At 42.5% G+C, this 27,402-nt stretch overlaps 1 protein-coding gene across 1 annotated transcript in view; it reads left to right on the top strand.

Annotated features, from left to right (window-relative positions):
- The window catches only part of LOC124002292 (brain-enriched guanylate kinase-associated protein-like), an 81,432-nt gene that overhangs the window by 11,530 nt on the left and 42,500 nt on the right, over window positions 1-27,402 (top strand). The window contains exon 2 of the mRNA XM_046309675.1: window positions 26,524-26,685. Within this exon, the coding sequence (XP_046165631.1) occupies window positions 26,524-26,685 (162 nt within the window). The remainder of the gene's footprint in view (window positions 1-26,523; window positions 26,686-27,402) is intronic.

Here is a 27,402-nt window from a genome sequence, read left to right on the forward strand (position 1 = left end):
CTCTCTGTAGCTCTCTCTCTCTCTCTCTCTCTCTCTCTCTCTCTCTCTCTCTCTCTCTCTCTCTCTCTCTCTCTCTCTCTCTCTCTCTCTCTCTCTCTCTCTCTCTCTCTTTCCCTACCCATGGCCCTGGGGCACCTGTGTAGGGAAATATTTTCCCCTCCTCTCTCTCTGCTGATGTGGAGTGTGTTAGTGAGTATGTAATGTGTACGAGCGTCTTTGAAAGACACTTATACCACGAAAGCCTCGTTAAAGATACTAGACTGAGTGTCTCAGCTCAGTAACACCCGGGATGAAAAATGGCTTTATCCATCTAATCTTTTAATTTCTTCCCCCTTTCCTGCATATCTTCCCCCACTCGGTGTCTGATGGGAAGATGTATGACATGAGGTAGGCCACTTTCACTTTCCCACTTTTCTGCCATGCTGAAACACCACAACCCCTCTCTCTCTCTCTCTCTCTCTCTTTCTTCACCCTCTTCCTCTCTCTCTCTCTCTTTCTTCACCCTCTTCCTCTCTCTCTCTCTCTCTCTCTCTCTCTCTCTCTCTCTCTCTCTCTCTCTCTCTCTCTCTCTCTCTCTCTCTCTCTTTTCACCCTCCTCTCTCTCTCTCTCTCTCTCTCTCTCTCTCTCTCTCTCTCTCTCTCTCTCTCTCTCTCTCTCTCTCTCTCTCTCTCTCTCTCTCTCTCTCTCTCTCTCTCACTCTCTCACTCTCTCTCTCTTCCCTCCTGCTTCATTCAGCTCTGATGTCTGTGTCCAGTCAGTATTGGTGGAGGGCTTATTTCATAGTGCATACCGCTACTGCTGCTACTGCTCAGAGCTCCGGATGCACAGACACATGAATACTGTGATCTTACCCGTTGAAAATGAGACGTAAAGCATATAAACGGTAAGCAGAGGAGATTGAGGGAAGCATATGTTCATGAGTGGGTGTGCGTGTGAGAGAAAAAGCTGCCATACCATTTACACGTAATGATTGGTAATTCTTTGCCGTGGGTCTTATTGCGTGCTTTGTGGTGCTTTGCCTTGTTGCTAATCTGACACTCTGTGAAAGAACCAGTGATGAGATGATGAGGGGAAATTGCCGGGCATTCCAAAGAGCTCCAAATGATATGTTTGTAGAATGTATGCAGTACAGGAAGTGGACTGGCATGTATATTTATCTGTGCTGTGCGTTACTGAGAGATCTCCCAGTTAGTTGGATAATGGATATGGTTATTAGAGTTGTGTTAACATTTCTTTTTCTCTTTGCCCATTGAGTTCATTTGTATCGTGAATGAGATTACGGTGGGAATTATATAATAGGCTAAGTATTTTATCTGTCATTCAGTGACACCTCTGTAGCTTAACAAAAATGGTACCAAGAGAGACCATGTTGGAGGAATGTGTGACATGAAACAAAGTTGTTATTATCTTCACCTGAATCATTCCTCTTTTCATGTGTCCAAACTCATGACGACAATATTTTTGACGGAACATGGGAGATTGGTTAATATTTTATTTTGCAAAACGCTGAGTGAATTAGAACGCTATTTCCAGCTCTCCATCGAATTTATAATGTTGACTTCATCACAATGTGACCATAACATCTTAGGAGTTAATTGTCTTCACCTCAAGAATTAACCTTGAGGTGGGAAATTGATTGATTGAGATGATGCCCATTTGCCATTAGTAAATTAAATGGACAATCTTCAGTTACTACATCGATTTCTGAATGATATATACCCATTGATTCTTGAAGAATATCATTTATAATGCTTCATGATCTTAATTAAAAATGTCGTACCACATCAGAAACCAAAATATAAGCTTGTTTTACTCCAATGTTTGTAAACAACGTAAATGTAAACAAACACTGTATGGCCTCCAGACATGGTTAAAACTATAATTTTGATATCATGGATGCATCCGTAGCTCTGTCTATGAATTGAAGGGTGGTAACAGCAGTTCCATTTCTCCAGCACCATCTGTTTACCAAAACAGTGGCGGGGTGTCCGCTTTTGTTGTTGTTTCTACCGCAGATTGCCCCTTTACAACAAATAGCACCTTTGCCTTGACTGAGTCCAGAGGGATATTTGGAATCTCTGGAGTGTTTCACCAACAGGGGGTGGCAGGGTAGCCTAGTGGTTAGAGTGTTGGACTAGTAACCGAAAGGTTGCAAGTTCAAATCCCCGAGCTGACAAGGTACAGATCTGTCGTTCTGCCCCTGAACAGGCAGTTAACCCACTGTTCCTAGGCCGTCATTGTACATAAGAATGTGTTCTTAACTGACTTGCCTAGTAAAATAAAATAAAAAATAAAAAAAACAGCCTGAGGTGATGCATCTCATTTATCCACTCAAACAGGGAAACAGCCTTGACCTCCCTGTGATGTTCCTAGTGCCATGACAAAGGCAGTTGACACCAAGGTGAAGGATCAAAACGTAAGCGGTTTGTTCAGTGCGACCGAACTGTGTTAAAAGTTTAATTCAATGTAAACCGAACGACCAGTTGAATAGTGGTGTGATTATGGTGGTCCAGAAAGCGATCGTGTACAGCACGCGATTTCAAATGGTCACACCAACATTGATCAAGCAACACCTCGCCAGATGCCACGCCCACCAAGCGGGAACAAATGTACCTCAGAGGCTGTTTAATAAGAACGGTGCACACCATTTTGGGGAGATGTGTTGTTCAGTACAAACTGCACGTAACATAGCAAACACTGTACTGATGAACGCACCACAGAACCACTGTATTACTGCAGTGCTCCACTACCTGAATAGTGAAGGAGGAGATTAACACCACGTCTATTAGCTCTCCCTGTCGTATGATGTTAGTGTCCTGAGTATGATGCCTCCGTCGTCGATACACACCGTACAACAACGATAACAACACTGGCGTGGTATGAACTGCCCCCGAGTGGGTGAGGACTCGTGTCTCACCACATTCTCTTCATTAGATGTACACGTCAGCCACAGGACAGTAAACTGTACTTCTATTCTCCTGAGACTGAGGCCTCACACCAACAGTTGCTCCGAGGCCAAGTTAAGCCAGGCTTCTTTAATTTAGACTTTGAGATATATGCTTGTGTATTGTTGTGGGTACAGTACACTGTTAGTCTTTCCACTTGAACAGTGTAAAGAGTAGCATTAAGCCAGGGGGTTGGTGTTTCCCTAGCCTGGAGCAGTGTACTGAATGGTACAACCTCCTCTCTCTCTCTCTCTCTCTCTCTCTCTCTCTCTCTCTCTCTCTCTCTCTCTCTCTTCTCTCTCTCTCTCTGTCTCTCTCTCTCTCTCTCTCTCTCTCTCTCTCTCTCTCTCTCTCTCTCTCTCTCTCTCTCTCTGTCTGTCTGTCTGTCTGTCTGTCTGTCTGTCTGTCTGTCTGTCTGTCTCTCTCTCTCTCTCTCTCTCTCTCTCTCTCTCTCTCTCTCTCTCTCTCTCTCTCTCTCTCTCTCTCTCTCTCTCTCTCTCCCTCTCTAACAATATGTCTCTCTAACACTCAATTCAATTCCAGGGGCTTTATTGGCATGGGAAACATATGTTAACATTGCCAAAGCAAGTGAGGTAGATAATATACAAATGTGAAATAAACAATACAAATGAACAGTAAACATTACTCACAGAAGTTCCAAAAGAATAAAGACATTTCAAATGTCATATTATACATATATATATAGTGTTGTAACGATGTACAAATGGTTAAAGTTGCTCTCACTCTCTGTCTAACTCTCCCTCTCTAACACACGCTCTGTCTAATTCTCTTTCGCTCTGTCTAACCCTCCCTTTCTATATCTGTCTAACACTCTCCCTCTCTCTCTGTCTAACACTCTTTCTCTCTGTCTAACTCTCTCTCTCTCTCTCTCTCTCTCTCTCTCTCTCTCTCTCTCTCTCTCTCTCTCTCTCTCTCTCTCTCTCTCTCTCTCTCTCTCTCTCTCTCTCTCTCTCTCACTCTCTCAATTCAATTCAATTCATTTACATTTACATTTACATTTAAGTCATTTAGCAGACACTCTTATCCAGAGCGACTTACAAGGCGTTTTATTGGCATGGAAACATGTGTTAACATTGCCAAAGCAAGTGAGGTAGATAATATACAGAAATGAAATAAATAATAAAAAATAACAGTAAAGCATTACACATACAGAACTTTCAAAACAATAAAGACATTGCAAATGTCATATTATATATATATATACAGTGTTGTAACAATGTACAAATGGTTAAGGGTACACAAGGGAAAATAAATAAGCATAAATATGGGTTGTATTTACAATGGTGTTTGTTCTTCACTTGTTGCCCTTTTCTCGTGGCAACAGGTCACAAATCTTGCTGCTGTGATAGCAAACTGTGGTATTTCACACAGTAAATTTGGGAGTTTATCTAAATTGGATTTGTTTTCGAATTCTTTGTGGATCTGTGTAATCTGAGGGAAATATGTCTCTCTAATATGGTCATACATTGGGCAGGAGGTCAGGAAGTGCAGCTCAGTTTCCACCTCATTTTTGGGCAGTGTGCACATAGCCTGTCTTATCTTGATAGCCATGTCTGCCTACGGCGGCCTTTCTCAATAGCAAGGCTATGCTCACTGAGTCTGTACATAGTCAAAGCTTTCCTTAAGTTTGGGTCAGTCACAGTGGTCAGGTATTCTGCCACTGTGTACTCTCTGTTTAGTGCCAAATAGCATTCTAGTTTGCTCTGTTTCTTTGTTAATTCTTTCCAATATGTCAAGTAGTTATCTTTTTGTTTTCTCATGAATTGGTTGGGTCTAATTGTGCTGCTGTCCTGGGGCTCTGTGGGGTGTGTTTTTGTTTGTGAACAGAGCCCCAGGACCAGCTTGCTTAGGGGACTCTTCTCCAGGGTCATCTCTCTGTAGGTGATGGCTTTGTTATGGACGTTTTGGGAATCACTTCCTTTTAGGTGGTTGTAGAATTTAACGTCTCTTTTCTGGATTTTGATAATTAGTGGGTATCGGCCTAATTCTGCTCTGCATGCATTATTTGGTGTTCTACATTGTACACAAATTATATTTTTGCAGAATTCTGCATGCAGAGTCTCAATTTGGTGTTTGTCCCATTTTGTGAAGTCTTGGTTGGTGAGCGGACTCCAGATCTCACAACCATAAAGGGCAATGGGCTCTATGACTGATTCAAGTATTTTTAGCCAGATCCTAATTGGTATGTTGAATTTTATGTTCCTTTTGATGGCATAGAATGCCCTTCTTGCCTTGTCTCTCAGATCGTTCACAGCTTTGTGGAAGTTACCTGTGGCGCTGATGTTTAGGCCAAGGTATGTATCATTTTTTGTGTGCTCTAGGGAAACAGTGTCTAGATGGAATTTGTATTTGTGGTCCTGGCAACTGGACCTTTTTTGGAACACCATTATTTTGGTCTTACTGAGATTTACTGTCAGGGCCCAGGTCTGACAGAATCTGTGCAGAAGATCTAGGTGCTGCTGTAGGCCCTCCTTGGTTGGTGACAGAAGCACCAGATCATCAGCAAACTGTAGACATTTGACTTTGGATTCTAGTAGGGTGAGGCCAGGTGCTGCAGACTTTTCTAGTGCCCGCGCCAATTCGTTGATATATATGTTGAAGAGGGTGGGGCTTAAGCTGCATCCCTGTCTCACCCCACGTGTAAAGAAATGTGTGTTTTTTGCCAATTTTAACTGCACACTTGTTGTTTGTGTACATGGATTTTATAATGTCGTATGTTTTTCCCCCAACACCACTTTCCATCAGTTTGTATAGCAGACCCTCATGCCAAATTGAAGGCTTTTTTGAAATCAACAAAGCATGAGAAGGCTTTGCCTTTGTTTTGGTTTGTTTGGTTGTCAATTAGGGTGTGCAGGGTGAATGTGTGGTCTGTTGTACGGTAATTTGGTACAAAGCCCATTTGACATTTGCTCAGTAAATTGTTTTCATTGAGGAAATATACGTGTCTGCTGTTAATGATAATGCAGAGGATTTTCTCAAGGTTACTGTCGACGCATATCCCACGGTAGTTATTGGGGTCAAATTTGTCTCCACTTTTGTGGATTGGGGTGATCAGTCCTCGATTCCAAGTATTGGGGAAGATGCAAGAGCTAAGGATGATGTTAAAGAGTTTTAGTATAGCCAATTGGAATTTGTTGTCTTTATATTTTATAATTTTATTAAGGATACCATCAACACTACAGGCCTTTTTGGGTTGGAGGGTTTTTATTTTGTCCTGTAACTCATTCAAGGTAATTGGAGAATCCAGTGGGTTCTGGTAGTCTTTAATAGTTGATTCTAAGATTTGTATTTGATAATGTATATGTTTTTGCTCTTTATTCTTTGTTATAGAGCCAAAAAGATTGGAGAAGTGGTTTACCCATACATCTCCATTTTGGATAGATAAATTCTTCATGTTATTTAGTGTTTTCCAATTTTCCCAGAATTGGTTAGAGTCTATGGATTCTTCAATTACATTGAGCTGATTTCTGCCATGCTGTTCCTTCATCAAACCATTTGTCATTGTTGTTCATTCTTCGGTTTTCTATTTGAGATTTTTAGAAGTGATAGGGAAGCTGAGAGGACAAATATATTGTCAAGATTTTCTACTGACAAGTTTACACCTTCACTATTACAGTAGAAAGTTTTACCCAGGAAATTGTCTAAAAAGGGATTGAATTTGCTGTTGCCTAATTGTTTTTTGGTAGGTTTCCAAACTGCATTCCTTCCATCTATAGCATTTCCTAATGTTACTCAGTTCCTTTGGCTTTGATGCCTCATGAATGAGTATTGCTCTGAAAATCTCTCTCTCTCTCTCTCTCTCTCTCTCTCTCTCTCTCTCTCTCTCTCTCTCTCTCTCTCTCTCTCTCTCTCTCTCTCTCTCTCTCTCTCTCTCTCTCTCTCTCTCTCTCTCTCTCTCTCTCTCTCTCTCTCTCTCTCTCTCTCTCTCTCTAACACTCTCTCACTCTTATTATTTCCAAGTGGATGAGAGCTGGTGTTTATAAAAGCCATTTGTGTGGTCTGGCATCTGGAGGAGGTTGATGAGAAATGATGTATAGCCAATTGGATTTGTTGTCTTTATATTTTATAATTTTATTAAGGTCACAGGCCTTTTTTAAGGTTGGAGGGGTCCTGTAACTCATTGTAATTGGAGTGGTCTAGGAGTAATTTGCTCTTTATTCTTTTTGTTATACAAAAAGATTGGAGAAAAGCCCATTTTTAGATAAATTCTTCATGTTATTTGTTTTCCAATTTTCCCAGAATTGGTTAGAGTCTATGGATGCTGTTCCTTCATATCAAACCATTTGTGGACTCGGAACTCCAGGGTTATGGTTTAGTTACACATCCCATCGAATCTGGTGAGAGTTACTAAACAAATCCATTTCTGTTTATTGAGGATTTGTCTGACAGGTACAACACATCTAGTCTGGCTTTCTCACTCAAACACCCACACGCACAGCCACACACAGCCACGCATAGCCACGCACAGCCACGCACAGCCACGCACAGCCACACACAGCCACGCACAGCCACGCACAGCCACACACAGCCACACACAGCCACACACAGCCACACATAGCCCCAGAGTTCCGCCCCCTTCCATTACAACTGTTTGATCCAAACAAAGAGAGGGCTCTACCCCCCCAGGAAAAAAAATACATTTGAGTGAACCAATTTCCGGAGTGAATATTGCATTTACAAAGGCCCCTGTCCAGACTAGTGTGTCTCAGCTGTAAGCACTGTGAGTCACACATTCCAAAATGTCATTTTAACTAAGGGCTCACAGTATTTGCCATTGACAGGAATCCCATAAAGTAAGTTTTAGTTTATTAACCTTAACACGTATTGACATATGTGAATTCATGGGTTGCCAGATTTTAATAAATTCTGAGCCCCCGTTAGGAAGGAGCCAGTCAGTAGTCTTTGGAATTAGTCGGTCAGTTAGGATCACCTCTTTATTTTAAGAATGTGAAATGTCAGAATAATAGTAAAGAGAATGATTTATTTCAGCTTTTATTTATTTCATCACATTCCCAGTGGGTCAGTTTACATTTCAGTTTACAATTAGTATTTGGTTGCATTGTCTTTAAATTGTTTAACTTGGTTAAACATTTTTGGTAGCCTTCCACAAGCTTTCCACAATAAGTTGGGTGAATTTTGGCCCATTCCTCCTGACGGAGCTGGTGTAACTGAGTCAGGTTAGTAGGCCTCCTTGCTCGCACACGCTTTTTCAGTTCTGCCCACACATTTTCTATGGGATTGAGGTCAGGACTTTGTGATGGCCACTCCAATGACTCCAACCTAAGTGTTTGTAAACTTCCGACTTCAACTGTAAATGCCCAGTCCCTCCTCCTCCATCTCATCTCCATCCCATACTACCTGTGCTCCTGTTAACTGCCTACATGTCAGTCCTAGGACAAATCTAGCCAATTGGAAATGTGTCCAACTGTCACAGAGCCATTTCACCAGCATGTCAGAGAGCAGATAGAAAGCAGGGGAACCAGAACACCCTAGCAAAGCCTGGGATCTCTGGATGGCTGGTTCTCTCTCTCTCTCTCTCTCTCTCTCTCTCTCTCTCTCTCTCTCTCTCTCTCTCTCTCTCTCTCTCTCTCTCTCTCTCTCTCTCTCTCTCTCTCTCTCTCTCTCTCTGCTGACTTCTCCAAAAACAGAGGTACAGAGGCTTCCCTCCACCCCCTTTCCCAGCCCAGCACAGGGCTTCTGTAGGGAAAATATATACAGCTGTGGATTCACAACCTCTGGATTGGGCTGATGAAGTGAAAGGGGTTTTTAATGTAAAAGCCTTTGTTGAGGAGTCAAATGTGAATGTCACGCTCCTCCGCTGTGCTGCACTGTGCAGAGGAGATACAGGATACCCCCACTGCTGGTTGTAAACTAAAACATGCATATCCGTCATTCTTTAGGTTTTCAGTAACTTCCTTGTCTTATTGGTGCTCAGTATATGTAATTGCTAGCAACAATGCATGCTGAATTTGGGTGGTCTGTTCACAGTTCCTTGTGAAAGTCTACCCACCATTTTGCACAGTCTTTACATTTTGCTTCCTTTAAATTACATTTTGCTACCTTTAAATTACATTTTGCTGCCTTTAAATTACATTTTGCTGCCTTTAAATTACATTTTGCTGCCTTTAAATTACATTTTGCTGCCTTTAAATGACATCTACACATTGTGTTCCTACCTTTTTGAGTATGTCCTCACATCCCAATGTTATTACTTGTGTAATTTTGACGAATAAAAATGGATAAATGTTGCCCTGTGCAAAGTTGGTAGAATCTAATTCACAATGATTTACAGCTGTAAAGGTGCTTCCCCATCAAGTATTAACTCTGGGATGTGAAGACACATGCAATCACACGCAATTTAAAAAAATATATAATTTGGAAGATTTCTGTATTTTTCTTTCACTTTCAAAATGTAGAGTAGGTTGTGTAGATAGGTAGGGTAAAAATCTAATGTATGTTTTTAGATACATTAAGAGTGCAAGGGGTGTGTAGACTTTCCCTAGTGACTGGCGTTGTCTTGGCAACCTCAGGATCAGTAAGGATTTTACACAGTATCAAATCAGATTTCTCTCAGGTTAGGCAGCATGCAGAAACGAGTTCAATTATTTTCACCTTTCTCCAAACCAGGGTTTGCAATGAATCACAATATTATACAGACAATATGGTGATGGATACCTGGGTTCAATCTTGGTTAACTTAGATGTTGTCTTTTGAAGCAACAGAGACTGAGAGAGAGAGAGAGAGAGAGAGAGAGAGAGAGAGAGAGAGAGAGAGAGAGAGAGAGAGAGAGAGAGAGAGAGAGAGAGAGAGAGAGAGAGACAGAGAGACAGAGAGACAGAGAGAGAGAGAGAGAGAGAGAGAGAGAGAGAGAGAGAGAGAGAGAGAGAGACAGACAGAGAGACAGAGAGACAGAGAGAGAGAGAGAGAGAGAGAGAGAGAGAGAGAGAGAGAGAGAGAGAGAGAGAGAGAGAGAGAGAGAGAGAGAGAGAGAGAGAGAGAGAGAGACAGACAGAGAGAGAGAGAGAGAGAGAGAGAGAGAGAGAGAGAGAGAGAGAGAGAGAGAGAGAGAGAGAGAGAGAGAGAGAGAGAGAATTCGACTCAACCAAATCATGAGAAAACAAATATGTTTTCAAATATGAAAAACAAATATATATATACAGTACCAGTCAAAAAGTTGGACAAACCTACTCATTCCAGGGTTTTCTTTATTTTTACTCTTTTCTACATTGTGGAAAATAGTGAAGATATCTAAACTATGAAATAACACATATGGAATCATGTAGTAACCCAAAAGTTATTAAACAAATCTAAATATATTTTATATTTGAGACTCTTCAAAGTAGCCACCCGTTTGCCTTCCAGCTTCATCTGGAATGTTTTTCCAACAGTCTTGAAGAAGTTCCCACATATGCTGAGCTCTTGTTGGCTGCTTTTCCTTCACTCTGCGGTCCAACTCATCCCATCTCAATTGGGTTGAAGTCTTGAAATTGTGGAGGCCAGGTCATCCATCACTCTCCTTCTTGGTTAAATAACCCTTACACAGCCTGGAGGTGAGTTGGGTCATTGTCCTGTTGAAAAACAAATGATAGTCCCACTAAGCCCAAACCAGATGGAATGACGTACCGCTGTAGACATGCTGGTTAAGTGTCCCTTGAGTTCTAAATAAATCACTGACAGTGTCACCAGAAAAACACCCCCACACCATCACACCTCCTCCACCATGCTTGATGGTGGGAATCACATCATCCGTTCATACACTCTGCATCTCACATAGACACGAAGGTTGGAACCAAAAATAAACAATTTGGACTCATCAGACAAAAGGACAGATTTCCACCGGTCTATTGTCCATTGCTTATGTTTCTTGGCCGAAACAAGTCTCTTCTTCTTATTGGTGTCCTTCAGGAGTGGTTTCTTTGCAGCAATTCAACCATGAAGGCCTGATTCACGCAGTCTCCTCTGAACAGTTGATGTTGAGATGTGTCTGTTACTTGAACTCTGTGAAGCATTTATTGGGCAGCCATTTCTGAGGCTGGTAACTCTACTGAGCTTGTCCTCTGCAGCAGAGCTAACTCTGGGTCTTCCTTTCCTGTGGCGGTCCTCATGAGACCCAGGTAACTCTAATGAACCTATCCTCTGCAGCAGAGCTACTTCTGGGTCTTCCTTTCCTGTGGCGGTCCTCATAAGAGCCAATTTCATCATAAAGCTTGATGGTTTTTGCGACTGCACTTGAAGAAACTTTCAAAGTTCTTGAAATGTTCTGGATTGACTGAACTTTATGTCTTAAAGTAATGATGGACTGTCATTTCTTTTTGCTTATTTGTGCTGTTCTTGCCATAATATGGACTTGGTCTTTTACATGATTCCATATGTGTTATTTCATAGTTTTGATGTCTTCTCTATTATTCCACAATGTAGAAAATAGTAAAAATAAAGAAAAACCCTGGAATGAGTAGGTTTCACTGTTTCCCCTATTTTTAATTTCCAGAGCCATCCTGACAGATACGAGCAGTCAGGAACGTCAGGACTCAGGAGGGAGAGAAAGTTTAGCCCTCCTGACAGATAAGAGCCGTCAGGAACGTCAGGACTCAGGAGGGAGTGAAAGTTTAGCCCTCCTGACAGATAAGAGCCGCCAGGAACGTCAGGACTCAGGAGGGAGAGAAAGTTTAGCCCTCCTGACTGATAAGAGCCGTCAGGAACGTCAGGACTCAGGAGGGAGAGAAAGTTTAGCCCTCCTGACTGATAAGAGCCGTCAGGAACGTCAGGACTCAGGAGGGAGTGAAAGTTTAGCCCTCCTGACAGATAAGAGCCGCCAGGAACGTCAGGACTCAGGAGGGAGAGAAAGTTTAGCCCTCCTGACTGATAAGAGCCGCCAGGAACGTCAGGACTCAGGAGGGAGAGAAAGTTTAGCCCTCCTGACAGATAAGAGCCGTCAGGAACATCAGGACTCAGGAGGGAGTGAAAGTTCAGCCCTCCTGACAGATAAGAGCCGCCAGGAACGTCAGGACTCAGGAGGGAGAGAAAGTTTAGCCCTCCTGACTGATAAGAGCCGCCAGGAACGTCAGGACTCAGGAGGGAGAGAAAGTTTAGCCCTCCTGACTGATAAGAGCCGCCAGGAACGTCAGGACTCAGGAGGGAGAGAAAGTTTAGCCCTCCTGACTGATAAGAGCCGCCAGGAACGTCAGGACTCAGGAGGGAGAGAGAGTTTAGCCCTCCTGACAGATAAGAGCCGTCAGGAACATCAGGACTCAGGAGGGAGTGAAAGTTTAGCCCTCCTGACAGATAAGAGCCGCCAGGAACGTCAGGACTCAGGAGGGAGAGAAAGTTTAGCCCTCCTGACTGATAAGAGCCGCCAGGAACGTCAGGACTCAGGAGGGAGTGAAAGTTTAGCCCTCCTGACAGATAAGAGCCGCCAGGAACGTCAGGACTCAGGAGGGTGAGAAAGTTTAGCCCTCCTGACTGATAAGAGCCGCCAGGAACGTCAGGACTCAGGAGGGAGAGAAAGTTTAGCCCTCCTGACAGATAAGAGCCGCCAGGAACGTCAGGACTCAGGAGGGAGAGAAAGTTTAGCCCTCCTGACAGATAAGAGCCGCCAGGAACGTCAGGACTCAGGAGGGAGAGAACGTTTAGCCCTCCTGACAGATAAGAGCCGCCAGGAACGTCAGGACTCAGGAGGGAGTGAAAGTTTAGCCCTCCTGACAGATAAGAGCCGCCAGGAACGTCAGGACTCAGGAGGGCGTGAAAGCTCATGCTGCTTTGGATCCTTTCCCAGCAGAGCATCTCTTCTCTCCTTTTGCCCTACAGTAGATGGTTCAACTTCCTCCCTTCTTACTCTCTCTAGCCTAGACTTCCTCTCTGCTGAATGTCTGTGTTTCTACAGCTCTTGAAGGAAGTTGGTTAAACTTCATCAGCAGAGAACAAATGGAGCAGGAGAGAGGTAGAAGGCAGATTAGGTCTGTAAAGCACTCTATGTCATATTGTTCAGGAGAGATGTGAGGCAGGGCTGAAGTTACTGTCCTAGCTAAACCTACTTGGTACTGAAGGCTGTTGATAGTTTCAATGCTTTTTCTTCCTGTATCGGAAACACTGTTAATTGAAATCAATTTCAAGGATTGTCGTCTCACTCAAGCATAATAATAATACAGAGTGCTTATATAATCCTGTTTCACTGTATGAAGTGGCTAACCAGTACTAACCGGTACTGACCAGTACTAACCAGTACTAACCAGTACGGGTATGAGGTGTGCATATCCCACTGGGGTCACAGCCAGGTGATCAGCCATTATTGATGGCTACCCTGGAGCAATTAGGGTTAATTGCCTTGCTCAAGGGCACAACTGCAGATTTCTTTCCTTGTGGCTCAGGGATTTATTTATTTTACCTTTATTTAACTAGGCAAGTGAGTTAAGAATATTTTTTTCCTTGTGGCTCGGGGATTCTATCCATCAACCTTTCGGTAACAGGCCCAACATATTTAAATATCTATTTATTTATTTTACTAGGCAAGTCAGTTTAGAACAAATTCTTATTTTCAATGACGGCCTAGGAACAGTGGGTTTACTGCCTGTTCAGGGGCAGAACGACAGATTTGTACCTTGTCAGCTCTGTAACCTTCCGGTTACTAGTCCAACGCTCTAACCACTAGGCTACCCTGCCGCCCTCTGTCTGTGTTGTACAGCCAATTCTTATGGTCACATAGCAATAACAATAACCATTGGAGTTGACTATACTGCACAAAGAAATCTTGAATCAGACTGTGTTAATGGGTGTTGTTGCTGGGCAACAGGATAATAAGGATGGAGGATATGAACAGTTGGTGTTGAACTTTCCAGATGGTCATTGACTGGAAAGACTGGCCGTCCTCATATGTTTCCCCACAATTCACAACCTTAATTTGTCTGGTTAATGGCTCCTGTGATATTTTTTATTGCCGCAAATTCTAATCTTATCTTTTTATGTGGTATTTCAAACATCGTTATAATGTCTTTAACAACTTTTTCATTGTGATGAAATTTGCCGATTTTGTAAAAACTTTGTTCTAACTAATTAGTGAAGCTATTTGGGCGTCTTTTCAAATTGTGCTTCAATATGTCTAAGATCCTGTGCCAGATATTGTAAAGGGACAGATGCTATGCAGAAACCAGCGTAGAGGACATCACTGAATACACAGCATGACAAAGTGATTTTAAATTGGACTGTGTGAACCAACAGTATAGAGCTGCAAGTAGAAAACCACACAACTCTTAGACAGGAGCCAAGTACTTCCTGTAATTTCCACCCATTTAAAGCGCCTACCTCCAAGGCTCAACACTCAATCTGTGCCTAGCCATATGGAGATGGTTCCTCTAGGCAAGATGTTCAATCTTGCCATGGCATGAATGGCAGGGCCGCAGGGCAAACTGGTCTTGATGCTGTTAGAACGTTGACTCTTCATTGGAGAACTCTCCAGGGGGGGCATGTGGCTCAGTGAGATTGATTAGATTGGTTTTCCTTTAAGGTTTTCCAATCTAACCAATCTCATAGAGCCACATGCTTCCTCTGGAGAGCTGTCAGAGACTGATCCAGATCTCGATGTGCTTGTCACAACTCTACACACTGACACCTCTACATACTGACACCTCTACACAATGACACCTCTACATACTGACACCTCTACACAATGACACCTCTACATACTGACACCTCTACACACTGACACCTCTACCCCCTGACACCTCTACACACGGACACCTCTACACAATGACACCTCTACATACTGACACCTCTACATACTGACACCTCTACACAATGACACATCTACACAATGACACCTCTACACAATGACACCTCTACACACTGACACCTCTACACAATGACACCTCTACACAGTGACACCTCTACACACTGACACCTCTACACACTGACACTGACACCTCTACATACTGACACCTCTACACACTGACACCTCTACACACTGACACCTCTACACACTGACACTGACACCTCTACATACAGACACCTCTACATACTGACACCTCTACACACTGACACCTCTACACACTGACACCTCTTACTACACAGGGCGGTAGGCATTTAGGCAGGTTACCTTTGATTTCTTGAGCACAGGGACTATGGTGGTCTGCTTGAAACATGTAGCTATTACAGACTTGGTCCGGGAGAGGTTGAAAATGTCAGTGAAGACACTTGCCAGTTGGTCCAGGCATTCTCTGAGTACTGCCTTGATCAGCCTGTTGCATGATGACGAGGAACATCATGGCCCGGTCCTAGATGACTTTGTAGAGTGGTGTGAGGAATTACACTTGGTCCTCAATACCAACAAGACCAAAGAGATGTGCATAGACTTCAGGAAGTGTACAACACCTCCTCTGCAACATCTATAAGAGGTCAGAATATAGAGATGTGCATAGACTTCAGGAAGTGTACAACACCTCCTCTGCAACATCTATCAGAGGTCAGAATATAGAGATGTGCATAGACTTCAGGAAGCGTACAACACCTCCTCTACAACATCTATCAGAGGTCAGAATAAAGAGACTGTAGAGGAATACACATACCTGCGTGTCCTCTTGGACAATAAGCTTCAGTGGAGTAAATGTACAGACCTGATCTACAGAAACTGTACTTTCTTAAAAAGCTGGGATCTTTTAATGTAGACTCTACTATACTGACTGTGTTTTACAAAGCTTTAATTAAGATTATTTTGAACTTTTTGTATTGTTTGTTGGTTTGGCAATGCCTCTGTCAGCCAGAGAAATATGCTGAGAAGGATTATCACCACAGCAAGCAAGGTACTTGGAGTCAAACAGACAGGCCTGGATGAGATCTTTAAGGTCAGGGCCCTCCTCAAAGCTCACAAAATCATTTTAGACCCAAGCCACCCCCTGTACCCGAACTTTGAACTATTCCCCTTTGGGCGCAGGTATAGTGCATCCCTCAGCAGGAAAAACAGAACTAGACAATCATTTCAGCCAGGTGTGATATCCCTCCGAAATAGCTCGGGCTAATGTTCCTATCGACTCAGTAAGGCCAGCAGGCTAGTCTTTAAAAAACAAAGTTTTATTGATATGTAACTGTTATGAAAGTTGTATTGTCAATTTTGTTTTGTATTTAAAATCCACTTTAAATGTGTACATGACACTGCAACAAAATTTCCCCATGGGGACAATAAAGTCAGTAAGTAAGTAAGTACACGTCCTGGTAATAAAGTTTTAAAGGTCTTGCTTACATCGGCTACGGAGAGCGTGATCACACAGTCATCCAGAACAGGTGGTGCTCTTATGCATGCTTCAGTGTTGCTTGCCTCGAAGCGAGCATAATAGGCATTTAGCCCGTCTGGTAGGCTCGCGCAACTAGGCAGCTTATGGCTGGCTTTCCCTTTGTGTAGTCGGTGTAGTTGGATTCAATCTTAGTCATGTATTGTTGCTTTGCCTGTTTGATGGTTCGTCTGAGGGCCTAAGTGTCCTAAGTGTCCCACTCCTTGAAAGCTGAAGCTCTAGCCTTTAGCTCGGTGAGGATGTTGCCTATAATCCATGGCTTCTGGTTGGGATAAGTACGTACGGTCACTGTGTGGACAACGTCATCGATGCACTTATTGCTGAAGCCTGTGACTGAGGTGGTATACTCCTCAATGGCATTGGATGAATCTCGGAACACAGCCATGTGTTCTGGGATTACTCAGGGTCAGCCATAGTAGTACTCAGGGTCAGCCATAGTAGTACTCAGGGTCAGCCATAGTAGTACTCAGGATCAGCCATAGTAGTACTCAGGGTAAGCCATAGTAGTACTCAGGATCAGCCATAGTAGTACTCAGGGTCAGCCATAGTAGTACTCAGGGTCAGCCATAGTAGTACTCAGGATCAACCATAGTAGTACTCAGGGTCAGCCATTGTAGCACTTAGGGTCAGCCATAGTAGTACTTAGGGTCAGCCATAGTAGTACTCAGGGTCGACCATAGTAGTACTCAGGGTCAGCCATTGTAGCACTTAGGGTCAGCCATAGTAGTACTCAGGGTCGACCATAGTAGTACTCAGGGTCAGCCATAGTAGTACTCAGGGTCAACCATAGTAGTACTCAGGGTCAGCCATAGTAGTACTCAGGGTCAGCCATAGTAGTACTCAGGGTCAGCCATTGTAGCACTTAAGCACTTGTTGATTTTTATTTATTTAACTAGGCAAATCAGTTAAGAACAAATTCTTAGTTTCAATGATGGCCTAGGAACAGTGGCTTAACTGCCTGTTCAGGGGCAGAATGACAGTTTGTACCTTGTCAGCTGGGGGATTTGAACTTGCAACCTTCCGGTTACTAGTCCAACGCTCTAACCACTAGGCTACCCTGCCGATTAGTAATTACTCTGCTGACAAGATCCACGGTGTTGGTTATTGCCTTCGGTGAAGTACACGGGGGAATACACAAGAGAAACGTACATTTCTGGAGTGTTGCATCACAATCCATTTCTGGAGTGTTGCATCACAATCCGTTTCTGGAGTGTTGCATCACAATCCGTTTCTGGAGTGTTGCATCACAATCCATTTTTGGAGTGTTGCATCACAATCCGTTTCTGGAGTGTTGCATCACAATCCGTTTCTGGAGTGTTGCATCACAATCCATTTTTGGAGTGTTGCATCACAATCCGTTTCTGGAGTGTTGCATCACAATCCGTTTCTGGAGTGTTGCATCACAATCCATTTTTGGAGTGTTGCATCACAATCCGTTTCTGGAGTGTTGCATCACAATCCGTTTCTGGAGTGTTGCATCACAATCCATTTTTGGAGTGTTGCATCACAATCCGTTTCTGGAGTGTTGCATCACAATCCATTTCTGGAGTGTTGCATCACAATCCGTTTCTGGAGTGTTGCATCACAATCCATTTCTGGAGTGTTGCATCACAATCCATTTCTGGAGTGTTGCATCACAATCCGTTTCTGGAGTGTTGCATCACAATCCGTTTCTGGAGTGTTGCATCACAATCCATTTCTGGAGTGTTGCATCACAATCCGTTTCTGGAGTGTTGCATCACAATCCATTTCTGGAGTGTTGCATCACAATCCGTTTCTGGAGTGTTGCATCACAATCCATTTCTGGAGTGTTGCATCACAATCCATTTCTGGAGTGTTGCATCACAATCCATTTCTGGAGTGTTGCATCACAATCCGTTTCTGTGCTTTGCCCACAGAAAATATTGAAAAAAGTTGGACGGAAACTTTTTTAAATTCATGCAATTCGTACAGCCAACATTTCATAATGTTGTTTTCACATTGATATACATACACACAGTTTTTGCATTGATTTACACCAGGTGCATGTACTTATTTTTGGTTTGTTCTCATACTTACACCAGTGTCATTACAATGTACTGTAGATATTATTACCTGTAGATATTATAACCTATTATTACCTAGTTCATCTGAATCACCACCTTCCGGAGACACCTGAAACCCCACCTCTTTAAGGAATACCTAGGATAGGATAAGTAATCCCTCTCACCCCCCCCCCTTTAAGATTTAGATGCACTATTGTAAAGTGACTGTTCCACTGGATGTCATAAGTTGAATGCACCAATTTGTAAGTCGCTCTGGATAAGAGCGTCTGCTAAATGACTTAAATGTAATGTAAATGTAGTACAAGGGTTGGCAATAGGCAACCTGCAGGCCAAGTTCAACAAGTGCAAAAAATGTGCTTCATTTTAGGAAATCTGTTCCTAAGTCGTCCCACAAACGAACAAAAAAGATAGATATGTGATCATGTCTCAATGTAATCAAGGTATGAAATTATTGTTATTTTCAAATACAATCTATTCGCTCCGACAGAAATTGGCCGGCGGCTGAACCCAGTTCACCTCTGACCTAGTACCTACAACTGTTATACTCCATCATGTAAAGTGGGACGGCTACTCAGCCAGTACGTTTTGTGGTCGTTATGAAGTCAATCTGGTTCCTTGAATAAGATTTTAACAGATCTGTTTTCGATGAAAGGCCCACACAGTCTCTAGGCTATAAAGAGTGATTACATTACATTACATTGTGGGCATTAACATTTCAGACATCCGTTTGATCATTTATAACTATATCTGGGAGGTAGCTCGATCTCACCTCCCATGACTCATAGACACCAAATAACCTCCTGACGCTGGCATCAGGCACCACACTTAAGATGGATGGCGCATTGCAGACCTGTTCATCTGAATTAAACAGCGTTTATATTTCATTAACACAAAGAACCACGAGAGCTGCTCTCTCTGAGAATAGAATGAGAACGTTATGATTTTACAAATGTCACAATAGGGGACACACAGGGAGGGAGTCACAATAGCGGACACACAGGGAGGGAGTCACAATAGGGGACACACAGGGAGGGAGTCACAATAGGGGACACACAGGGAGGGAGTCACAATAGCAGACACACAGGAAGGGAGTCACAATAGGGGACACACAGGAAGGGAGTCACAATAGCGGACACACAGGGAGGGAGTCACAATAGGGGACACACAGGGAGGGAGTCACAATAGCGGACACACAGGAAGGGAGTCACAATAGCAGACACACAGGGAGGGAGTCACAATAGGGGACACATAGGGAGGGAGTCACAATAGGGGACACACAGGGAGGGAGTCACAATAGCAGACACACAGGAAGGGAGTCACAATAGCGGACACACAGGAAGGGAGTCACAATAGCACTGGGGAGTAAAGGGGAATGAGGGGGGGCGGGTAGCTGCAAGCACAACTCCTTACTCCAGCAACAACATAGTTCCGACCTCTCACACTGCAGCTGACAGATAAGCCTCAGCTAGCGACCGTATTCAGCCTCTATCCCGGCTCCTCTTTGTCTTCTACCCGACAGTGTCAAAGCGAGATTAAAATACAATAAGTAGTGGTGTCTTTGGAGTGAATGAGGCAGGCGACAAACATTAATTTTGCCTCGGTGTTCTGCCGGGCCCCGATAAAGTTTTACTGCAGCCCTGTTAGTATTTACACTGAGGCTTTGGCTCTTTAAGCACAGTGATAACACTTTCCCAGGGATATGTAGAACTTCTTTGTCATGATATTATCAGGTTAATAGGTGCCTGTAGTTGGCAGGAGTATCGTTTATCGGGTGCATTGCTAGACATTTACAGTATCTAAGCCTATTTTGTTTGTGCTGTTATTTCAATAAGATACTAACTGAGTGATGGGGAGTACTAAGTGGAGTCACAAATTTACACTTGACGTTCGTTTCGAAATTCCCTCTTGTATTTCAACTTCGCTTATGCCTTCAACCTCTTGAAATCTTGAAAAGAGACCATTAGTGGAGAGATTTCGTTTACTAAATGTGGCGGAAGGTTCCTTTTGACTAATCACTCACCGTAGTCCAGATCCTGAAGTTGGGACGAGCATTAAGACTGGTGTCATTGTGAATTATCTACAGCCTGAAGTTTGTCTTTCATTTTCAAAATTTGAATGAACTGAATTAGAGTGAATTAGAGTTGGTACTGATCCATCACATTCTACTTTCAAATGTTTGAAGGACAGAAACCAGTGTTGAAAAAATCTGTGTTGAAAAAATCTGTGTTGAAAAAATCTGTGTTGAAAAAATAATAATCTGTGAACGAAATCTGTTTAAAAAAAATCTGTTACCTTAATAGAAAATTACTCAAGTTCAAGTGAAAATACTAATTGAGTAAAAGTCTAAAAGTATTTGGTTTTAAATATACTTAAGTATCAAAAGTAAATGGAATTGCTCAAATATACTTAAGTATCAAATTAAATCAAATTAATTTATATAGCCCTTCGTACATCAGCTGATATCTCAAAGTGCTGTACAGAAACCCAGCCTAAAACCCCAAACAGCAAGCAAGGCAGGTGTTGAAGCACATCACATCTACCTACAGTAACTAGTATGCTGTACAGAAACCCAGCCTAAAACCCCAAGCAGCAAGCAAGGCAGGTGTTGAAGCAAGTATCAAAAGTAAAAGTAGAGATCATTTCTTATATTAAGCAAACCAGAAGGCACACTCCAACGCGTAATTGGCAAACAAAGCGTTTGTTTTTAGTGAGGCCGCCAGATCAGAGGCAGTGGGGACAACCAGGGATGTTCCCTTGATAAGTGTGTGAATTGTCTTTCTAAGCATTCAAAACGTAACGAGTACCTTTGGGTGTAAGGGAAAATTAATGAAATTAAAAATCCATCATTTTCTTTAGGGAAAAAAAGACTACATAAGTAGTACTTCAAAGTATTTTTTACTTAAGTACTTTATACCACTGGAAATGAGTGATAGAGGAATCAGTGGAAATAAGATATCTGATCACCTCCCACCCTTCAAGCTCCTCTTTGTCCTGTGTTAGTATCATCTCGTAAACCATGCAGTCAATACTGCCAACATTAGCCTAGCAGCAAAGCAGTAGGCCATCTCTACTTTCATTTACCTCCATCTCACAGTTAGTCAACCAGACCTTTCCCTACTACTCTGCATTTCCAGGGTGACAGTGACGAGGTTAGAAACGCTAGCTAGCTCCTCCACTGATATAACAGTCAGCCCAGGTGGAGCGTGATGAATAGACACACAATACAGTAGGTTCTGTCAGCTCTGTAATGCTGATTTATAGGGGAATAACCTGCCAGCTCATTTCATCGATGCTTCATAGGATTTAGCTGTTTGTGGATGCGTTCTGTTGATGATTATGAGTTGGACAAAGGGAGAGATATGAAAGGGGAACTCATCAAGTGGCACATTGGAGCCTTTGGAGGAAGTACGAATCTTACCTTTGACCTTCGTAGATATCATCTGTGAAGAATGTGAGCTTGTTCAAAAAGAGCAAATGAATGCATGAGTTCACAGCACCTAAAAGCAGACTTGTAGCAGACGAAGGAAGCACTGTGAGCGTATTCTGCCCAGGGGAGCTGTTCTGGACCTGAAAGAAAGGCTGCGTAGTCGTAGTAATGTATAACATATACAATTGAATCTGTGACTGCAGCACTGTTTCTGTGGTCTGTTGGCAGGGTCAACACAGATAGACAACTGCTATCTGACTCCACAGGCAAGACTTATGGCCTGAGTGGTTGAGGTTAGACGTCACACTCTGCATCAGCATTATTGGGAATCGACTAGAAAACACATGAAAGTGAATGCAGAGCGAAGAATATGAAAAAGATATATATTGGGAAAACAGCACTCAAAGCCGGGAGAAATGGTTGCAAGCATCAGAAAAGAAGGTAAGATGGAAGTTTCCACTTTTAAAAGCCACCCTTTTCATTTCATTCGATCATATCCACTTCAAGACAAGAATCCACTTCATTCATTTGATTTCTTAACACCATTAAACGATTTAAAATGCTGTGGTAGAAAAAGTACCCAATTGTCATACTTGAGTAAAAGTAAAGATACCTTAACATAATTGTGAAAGTCACCCAGTAAAATACTACTTGAGTAAAAGTCTAAAAGTATTTGATTTTTAAATATACTTAAGTATCAAAAGTAAAAGTATAAATGATTTCAAATTCCTTAAATATTGACGATTTTCTTGCTTTTTAAATTTACGGACAGTCAGGGGAACACTCCAACACTCAGAAATAGTTTTTCAAATGAAGCATTTGTGTTTAGTTTTGTGAGTCTGCCAAATCAGAGGCAGTAGAGATGACCAGGGATGTTCTCTGTTTAGTGAGTCTGTCAGATCAGAGGCAGTAGAGATGAGCAGGGAAGTTCTCTGTTTAGTGAGTCTGTCAGATCAGAGGCAGTAGAGATGAGCAGGGAAGTTCTCTGTTTAGTGAGTCTGTCAGATCAGAGGCAGTAGAGATGAGCAGGGAAGATCTCTGTTTAGTGAGTCTGTCAGATCAGAGGCAGTAGAGATGACCAGGGATGTTCTCTGTTTAGTGAGTCTGTCAGATCAGAGGCAGTAGAGATGAGCAGGGAAGTTCTCTCAGCCCCAGAGTCAATCAAACACTGCATGTAGCACCCGAACCGGTCCAGCGTAGATGGAGAAAGTAGTACAAGATCTAGATGAAGGGTTCTGAGGTAGTTTCCGCTTACTGATGGGCTCTGGGACTTACTGACATGAAATAACGTCCAGCAACTCCGAAACCACTGAGGCCAGGGGTTAGTGAGTCTGAACCTTGTCTGCGAGACTCCAGTCAGATCAGAGGCAGTAGAGATGAGCAGGGAAGTTCTCTGTTTAGTGAGTCTGTCAGATCAGAGGCAGTAGAGATGACCAGGGAAGTTCTCTGTTTAGTGAGTCTGTCAGATCAGAGGCAGTAGAGATGAGCAGGGAAGTTCTCTGTTTAGTGAGTCTGTCAGATCAGAGGCAGTAGAGATGAGCAGGGAAGTTATCTGTTTAGTGAGTCTGTCAGATCAGAGGCAGTCAGAGATGACCAGGGAAGTTCTCTGTTTAGTGAGTCTGTCAGATCAGAGGCAGTAGAGATGAGCAGGGAAGTTCTCTGTTTAGTGAGTCTGTCAGATCAGAGGCAGTAGAGATGAGCAGGGAAGTTCTCTGTTTAGTGAGTCTGTCAGATCAGAGGCAGTAGAGATGACCAGGGAAGTTCTCTGTTTAGTGAGTCTGTCAGATCAGAGGCAGTAGAGATGAGCAGGGAAGTTCTCTGTTTAGTGAGTCTGTCAGATCAGAGGCAGTAGAGATGAGCAGGGAAGTTCTCTGTTTAGTGAGTCTGTCAGATCAGAGGCAGTAGAGATGACCAGGGAAGTTCTCTGTTTAGTGAGTCTGTCAGATCAGAGGCAGTAGAGATGAGCAGGGAAGTTCTCTTCATGAGTGCGTGAGTTGGACCATTTTCCTGTCCTGCTAAGCATTCAAAATGTAACTTTACTTTTGGATGTCAGGGAAAATGCATGGAATAGAAAGTACATTATTTTCTTCAGGGACATAGTGAAGTAAAGGTAAAGGTGGTCAAAAATATAAATAGTAAAGTAAAGTAAAGATACTTTACAAAAACCTACTTAAGTAGTACTTTAAAGTATGTTTACTTAAGTACTTTAGACCACTGTTCAAAATGAATCTCAATTACAAGCCATTGTCATGGTACCAATTTCATTACATCAGTCTCTTATTCATTTAACACCTTATTTCTGTGTCCAACTATTCAGATAACGAAGACAAGCAACCTTCAAAAGCTGATGTTGTGCTATATGTTACCAAATACAGTCTATGATATTTCCCAATTTCAGTATAATAATTAGTGTTTTATGCCACAGAAATCAATGCAATGTGCACACTATGCCTGCCAATCACTTACTGCTTTCAGTGACAGTCTTTTAAAGACTTTGTAGGAAATGCAAGGGCTAGCCTAGCATGTCAGAGTCTGGGTTTAACCCACAACTTAAGTCCCTAAGACACCTATCATAACGTCCAGACTGGCAGGCATAACGTGTTTACAGTAGACTTAAAGCTGCAATATGTGACCCAACTAAATTCACGTAGAAATGTGGGTTATAGATCTGTCATTCTCATTGAAAGCAAGTCTAAGAAGTGGTAGATATGTTGCTATTTCTATTCTCTTCCCATTCTTAAGTTTCATTTTTGAACTCCAGCTTCAAACAGTTGAAAGTACAATCTTTTTGGTTCTGGTACATATATTTCACAGCGGTTTAGATGGTACAGTGATTCTCTACACTCTACTTGCTTGTTTTGTCATATAAACTCAAATTAGGCAAACTATTTTAATTTTTGCAACCAGGAAATGGTGGAGCGATTCCTGCATAGCGCATCTTTAACTGACTTATTTCCTACAACCTCACTGCAGTTTTGAATACCATGCATCCATAATTTGTAAGCAGACAGAGTCAAGCCTTTGTCCTTGATCGTTCTAATGCACTGTAATGTCTTTAATCTTTCAAGCTGGTTGGCCATGTCAATCTATTTCTGCAATAGCCAACCAGGCTGTGAGAGAATCACATGATCCCTTAAAAGGGGCTGTCCTCTGAGTTTGGCGCTGAACTGCTGTGACATGAGACCAGTGTGGCAGTGGCAGTGTGATAGTGAACATCTCCAGGAGTATTGTCTCTGAGCCAGAATCTAAATCCCCAGAGAAAACTGCCCCCCCCCTGTTCTTCATTCCCTTTCCTACCTAGTACTTCATTCCCAGCCTCTCTCTTTTTCTTTGTCTGTGTATGTCTTTGTCTCTCACACGCACACACACACACACACACACACACACACACACACACACACACACACACACACACACACACACACACACACACACACACACACACACACACACACACACACACACACACACACACACACACACACACACACACACACACACACACACACACACACACACACACATATTCTCTCTCTCATTTACCATAGAAGGTCAGAGAAACTCATTATGTCAGATAAACTTATTGACTCATGCACTCTCCAGATAAAAATTCTCAGTATTCTCCTATAGATACATACTGTACACAATCTATATAAAACCAAACGTATTCACCAACCAAGCCCCATAATCCCATTCACATCCTTCCTCCTACACACACACAAATCCCTCATGGTGCTGCATCTCGATAGAATCAGAATCTCTTCCTGGTTTGCCAGTGATTTCATGCTGGAGAGGTGTGTAACGGGAGTGACCCATTACAGAATTGTGAGCTGGTTCCTGTTCCCTGGCTGTCAATGGAAAATCATTAGCGCTCTAGCTTCCATCCATCAATACATACCCACAGGCCTTCCTTGGCTGGGGATTTTCACACCAGCTGAATTAGATTTCACCTCCATTTCATGCCTCTCTCTTTCGCTCTTATCTAAGTCCGATTGTGTTTTTATTTTGACCATTTATTTAAGTAAGTCAGTTCTGGACAAATTCATGTCATGCAACCATACTGTAAACAATTAATACCTTTTGAGAATGTCAAATGTATATTTTTAATCACACTTCAGAAGACAGTCAATATGTAGATGACATATTGTATAATTATCAATACAGAAACATTTTGTTTTGGTCTTGAATATCTAACGTATGTTATGTCTAGTCATGAACTTGAATTTGTACATAAAGAATATTTAGCATTGCTCACATCCACGGTTGTGGAGTAATTGATTACAGTTACATGCGTGAAAATATACATTATAACACTTTTCTGTTTTATCAATTACATTTCATTCAACATTGAAAAAATGCGGTAGTTTAAATTTGTTCGACCTTAGCGAGCCTGACCACAAGTCCGAGACCACTATGATGTCCGAGACCACTATGATGTCAGAGACCACTATGACGTCAGAGACCACTATGATGTCAGAGGCCACCATGATGTCAGAGACTAGTATGATGTCAGAGACCACTATGATGACACACCAAATGCATTTGATGGATATTTTTTGTTTTCTTCTAATGCCTCTTAAGGGGAAAGTAATCCAAAAGCAACTGAAAGTAATCAGATTACATGACTGATTTTGGGTAATCCAAAAGTTATGTTACTGATTACAATTTCGGACATGTTACTAGTAACTAACAGATTACATTTAGAATATAACCTCCCCAACCCTGCTCACAGCCTGAATTAAGAACTAATGATACCATGAGCTGTTTTGACCTCGTTGTCTGTCTGCCTGTCACTCTACTTCCTGCCTAGTTCTCTACATGATCACAAGGATGATCTTCGCAAGCGTCTGTCTTACACCACCCACAAACTAGAGATGGTGGAGTCTGAGTTTGACTCCACCCGTCAGTACCTGGAGACGGAACTCCGTCGAGCCCAGGAAGAGTTGGAGAAATTCACTGACAAACTACGCAGGTATGTCAGTCCTGTTACAACATGTCAGTCCCATTACAACATGTCAGTCCTGTTACAACATGTCAGTCCTGTTACACCATCTCAGTCCTGTTACACCACCTCAGTCCTGTTACTACATGTCAGTCCTGTTACACATGTCAGTCCTGTTACAACATGTCAGTCCTGTTACACCATCTCAGTCCTGTTACAACATGTCAGTCCTGTTACAACATGTCAGTCCTGTTACACCATCTCAGTCCTGTTACAACATGTCAGTCCTGTTACACCATCTCAGTCCTGTTACACCATCTCAGTCCTGTTACAACATCTCAGTCCTATTACAACATGTCAGTCCTGTTACAACATGTCAGTCCTGTTACACCATCTCAGTCCTGTTACAACATGTCAGTCCTGTTACACCATGTCAGTCCTGTTACAACATGTCAGTCCTGTTACACCATCTCATTCCTGTTACAACATCTCAGTCCTGTTACAACATGTCAGTCCTGTTACACCATCTTTAGTATCTTACCACAGCTGTTGTGTCTAACAAATCGTGACTATGTCATCGTTCATCTTAACTCAATGAGTCAATGTATTTACACATCTACTAATTCAACTGAATCTGCATTGGGAATAATCTAATGCAAGGTTCTCCAACTATTGTCTGTGATTCCTCCCTGCAGTAACATACCTTGATTCAACTAATCAATGTCTTAAGTCCAGACCATAATTAGC

Source organism: Oncorhynchus gorbuscha, linkage group LG17, assembly GCF_021184085.1.
Source record: "Oncorhynchus gorbuscha isolate QuinsamMale2020 ecotype Even-year linkage group LG17, OgorEven_v1.0, whole genome shotgun sequence".
Classification (NCBI taxonomy): Eukaryota; Metazoa; Chordata; class Actinopteri; order Salmoniformes; family Salmonidae; genus Oncorhynchus; species Oncorhynchus gorbuscha.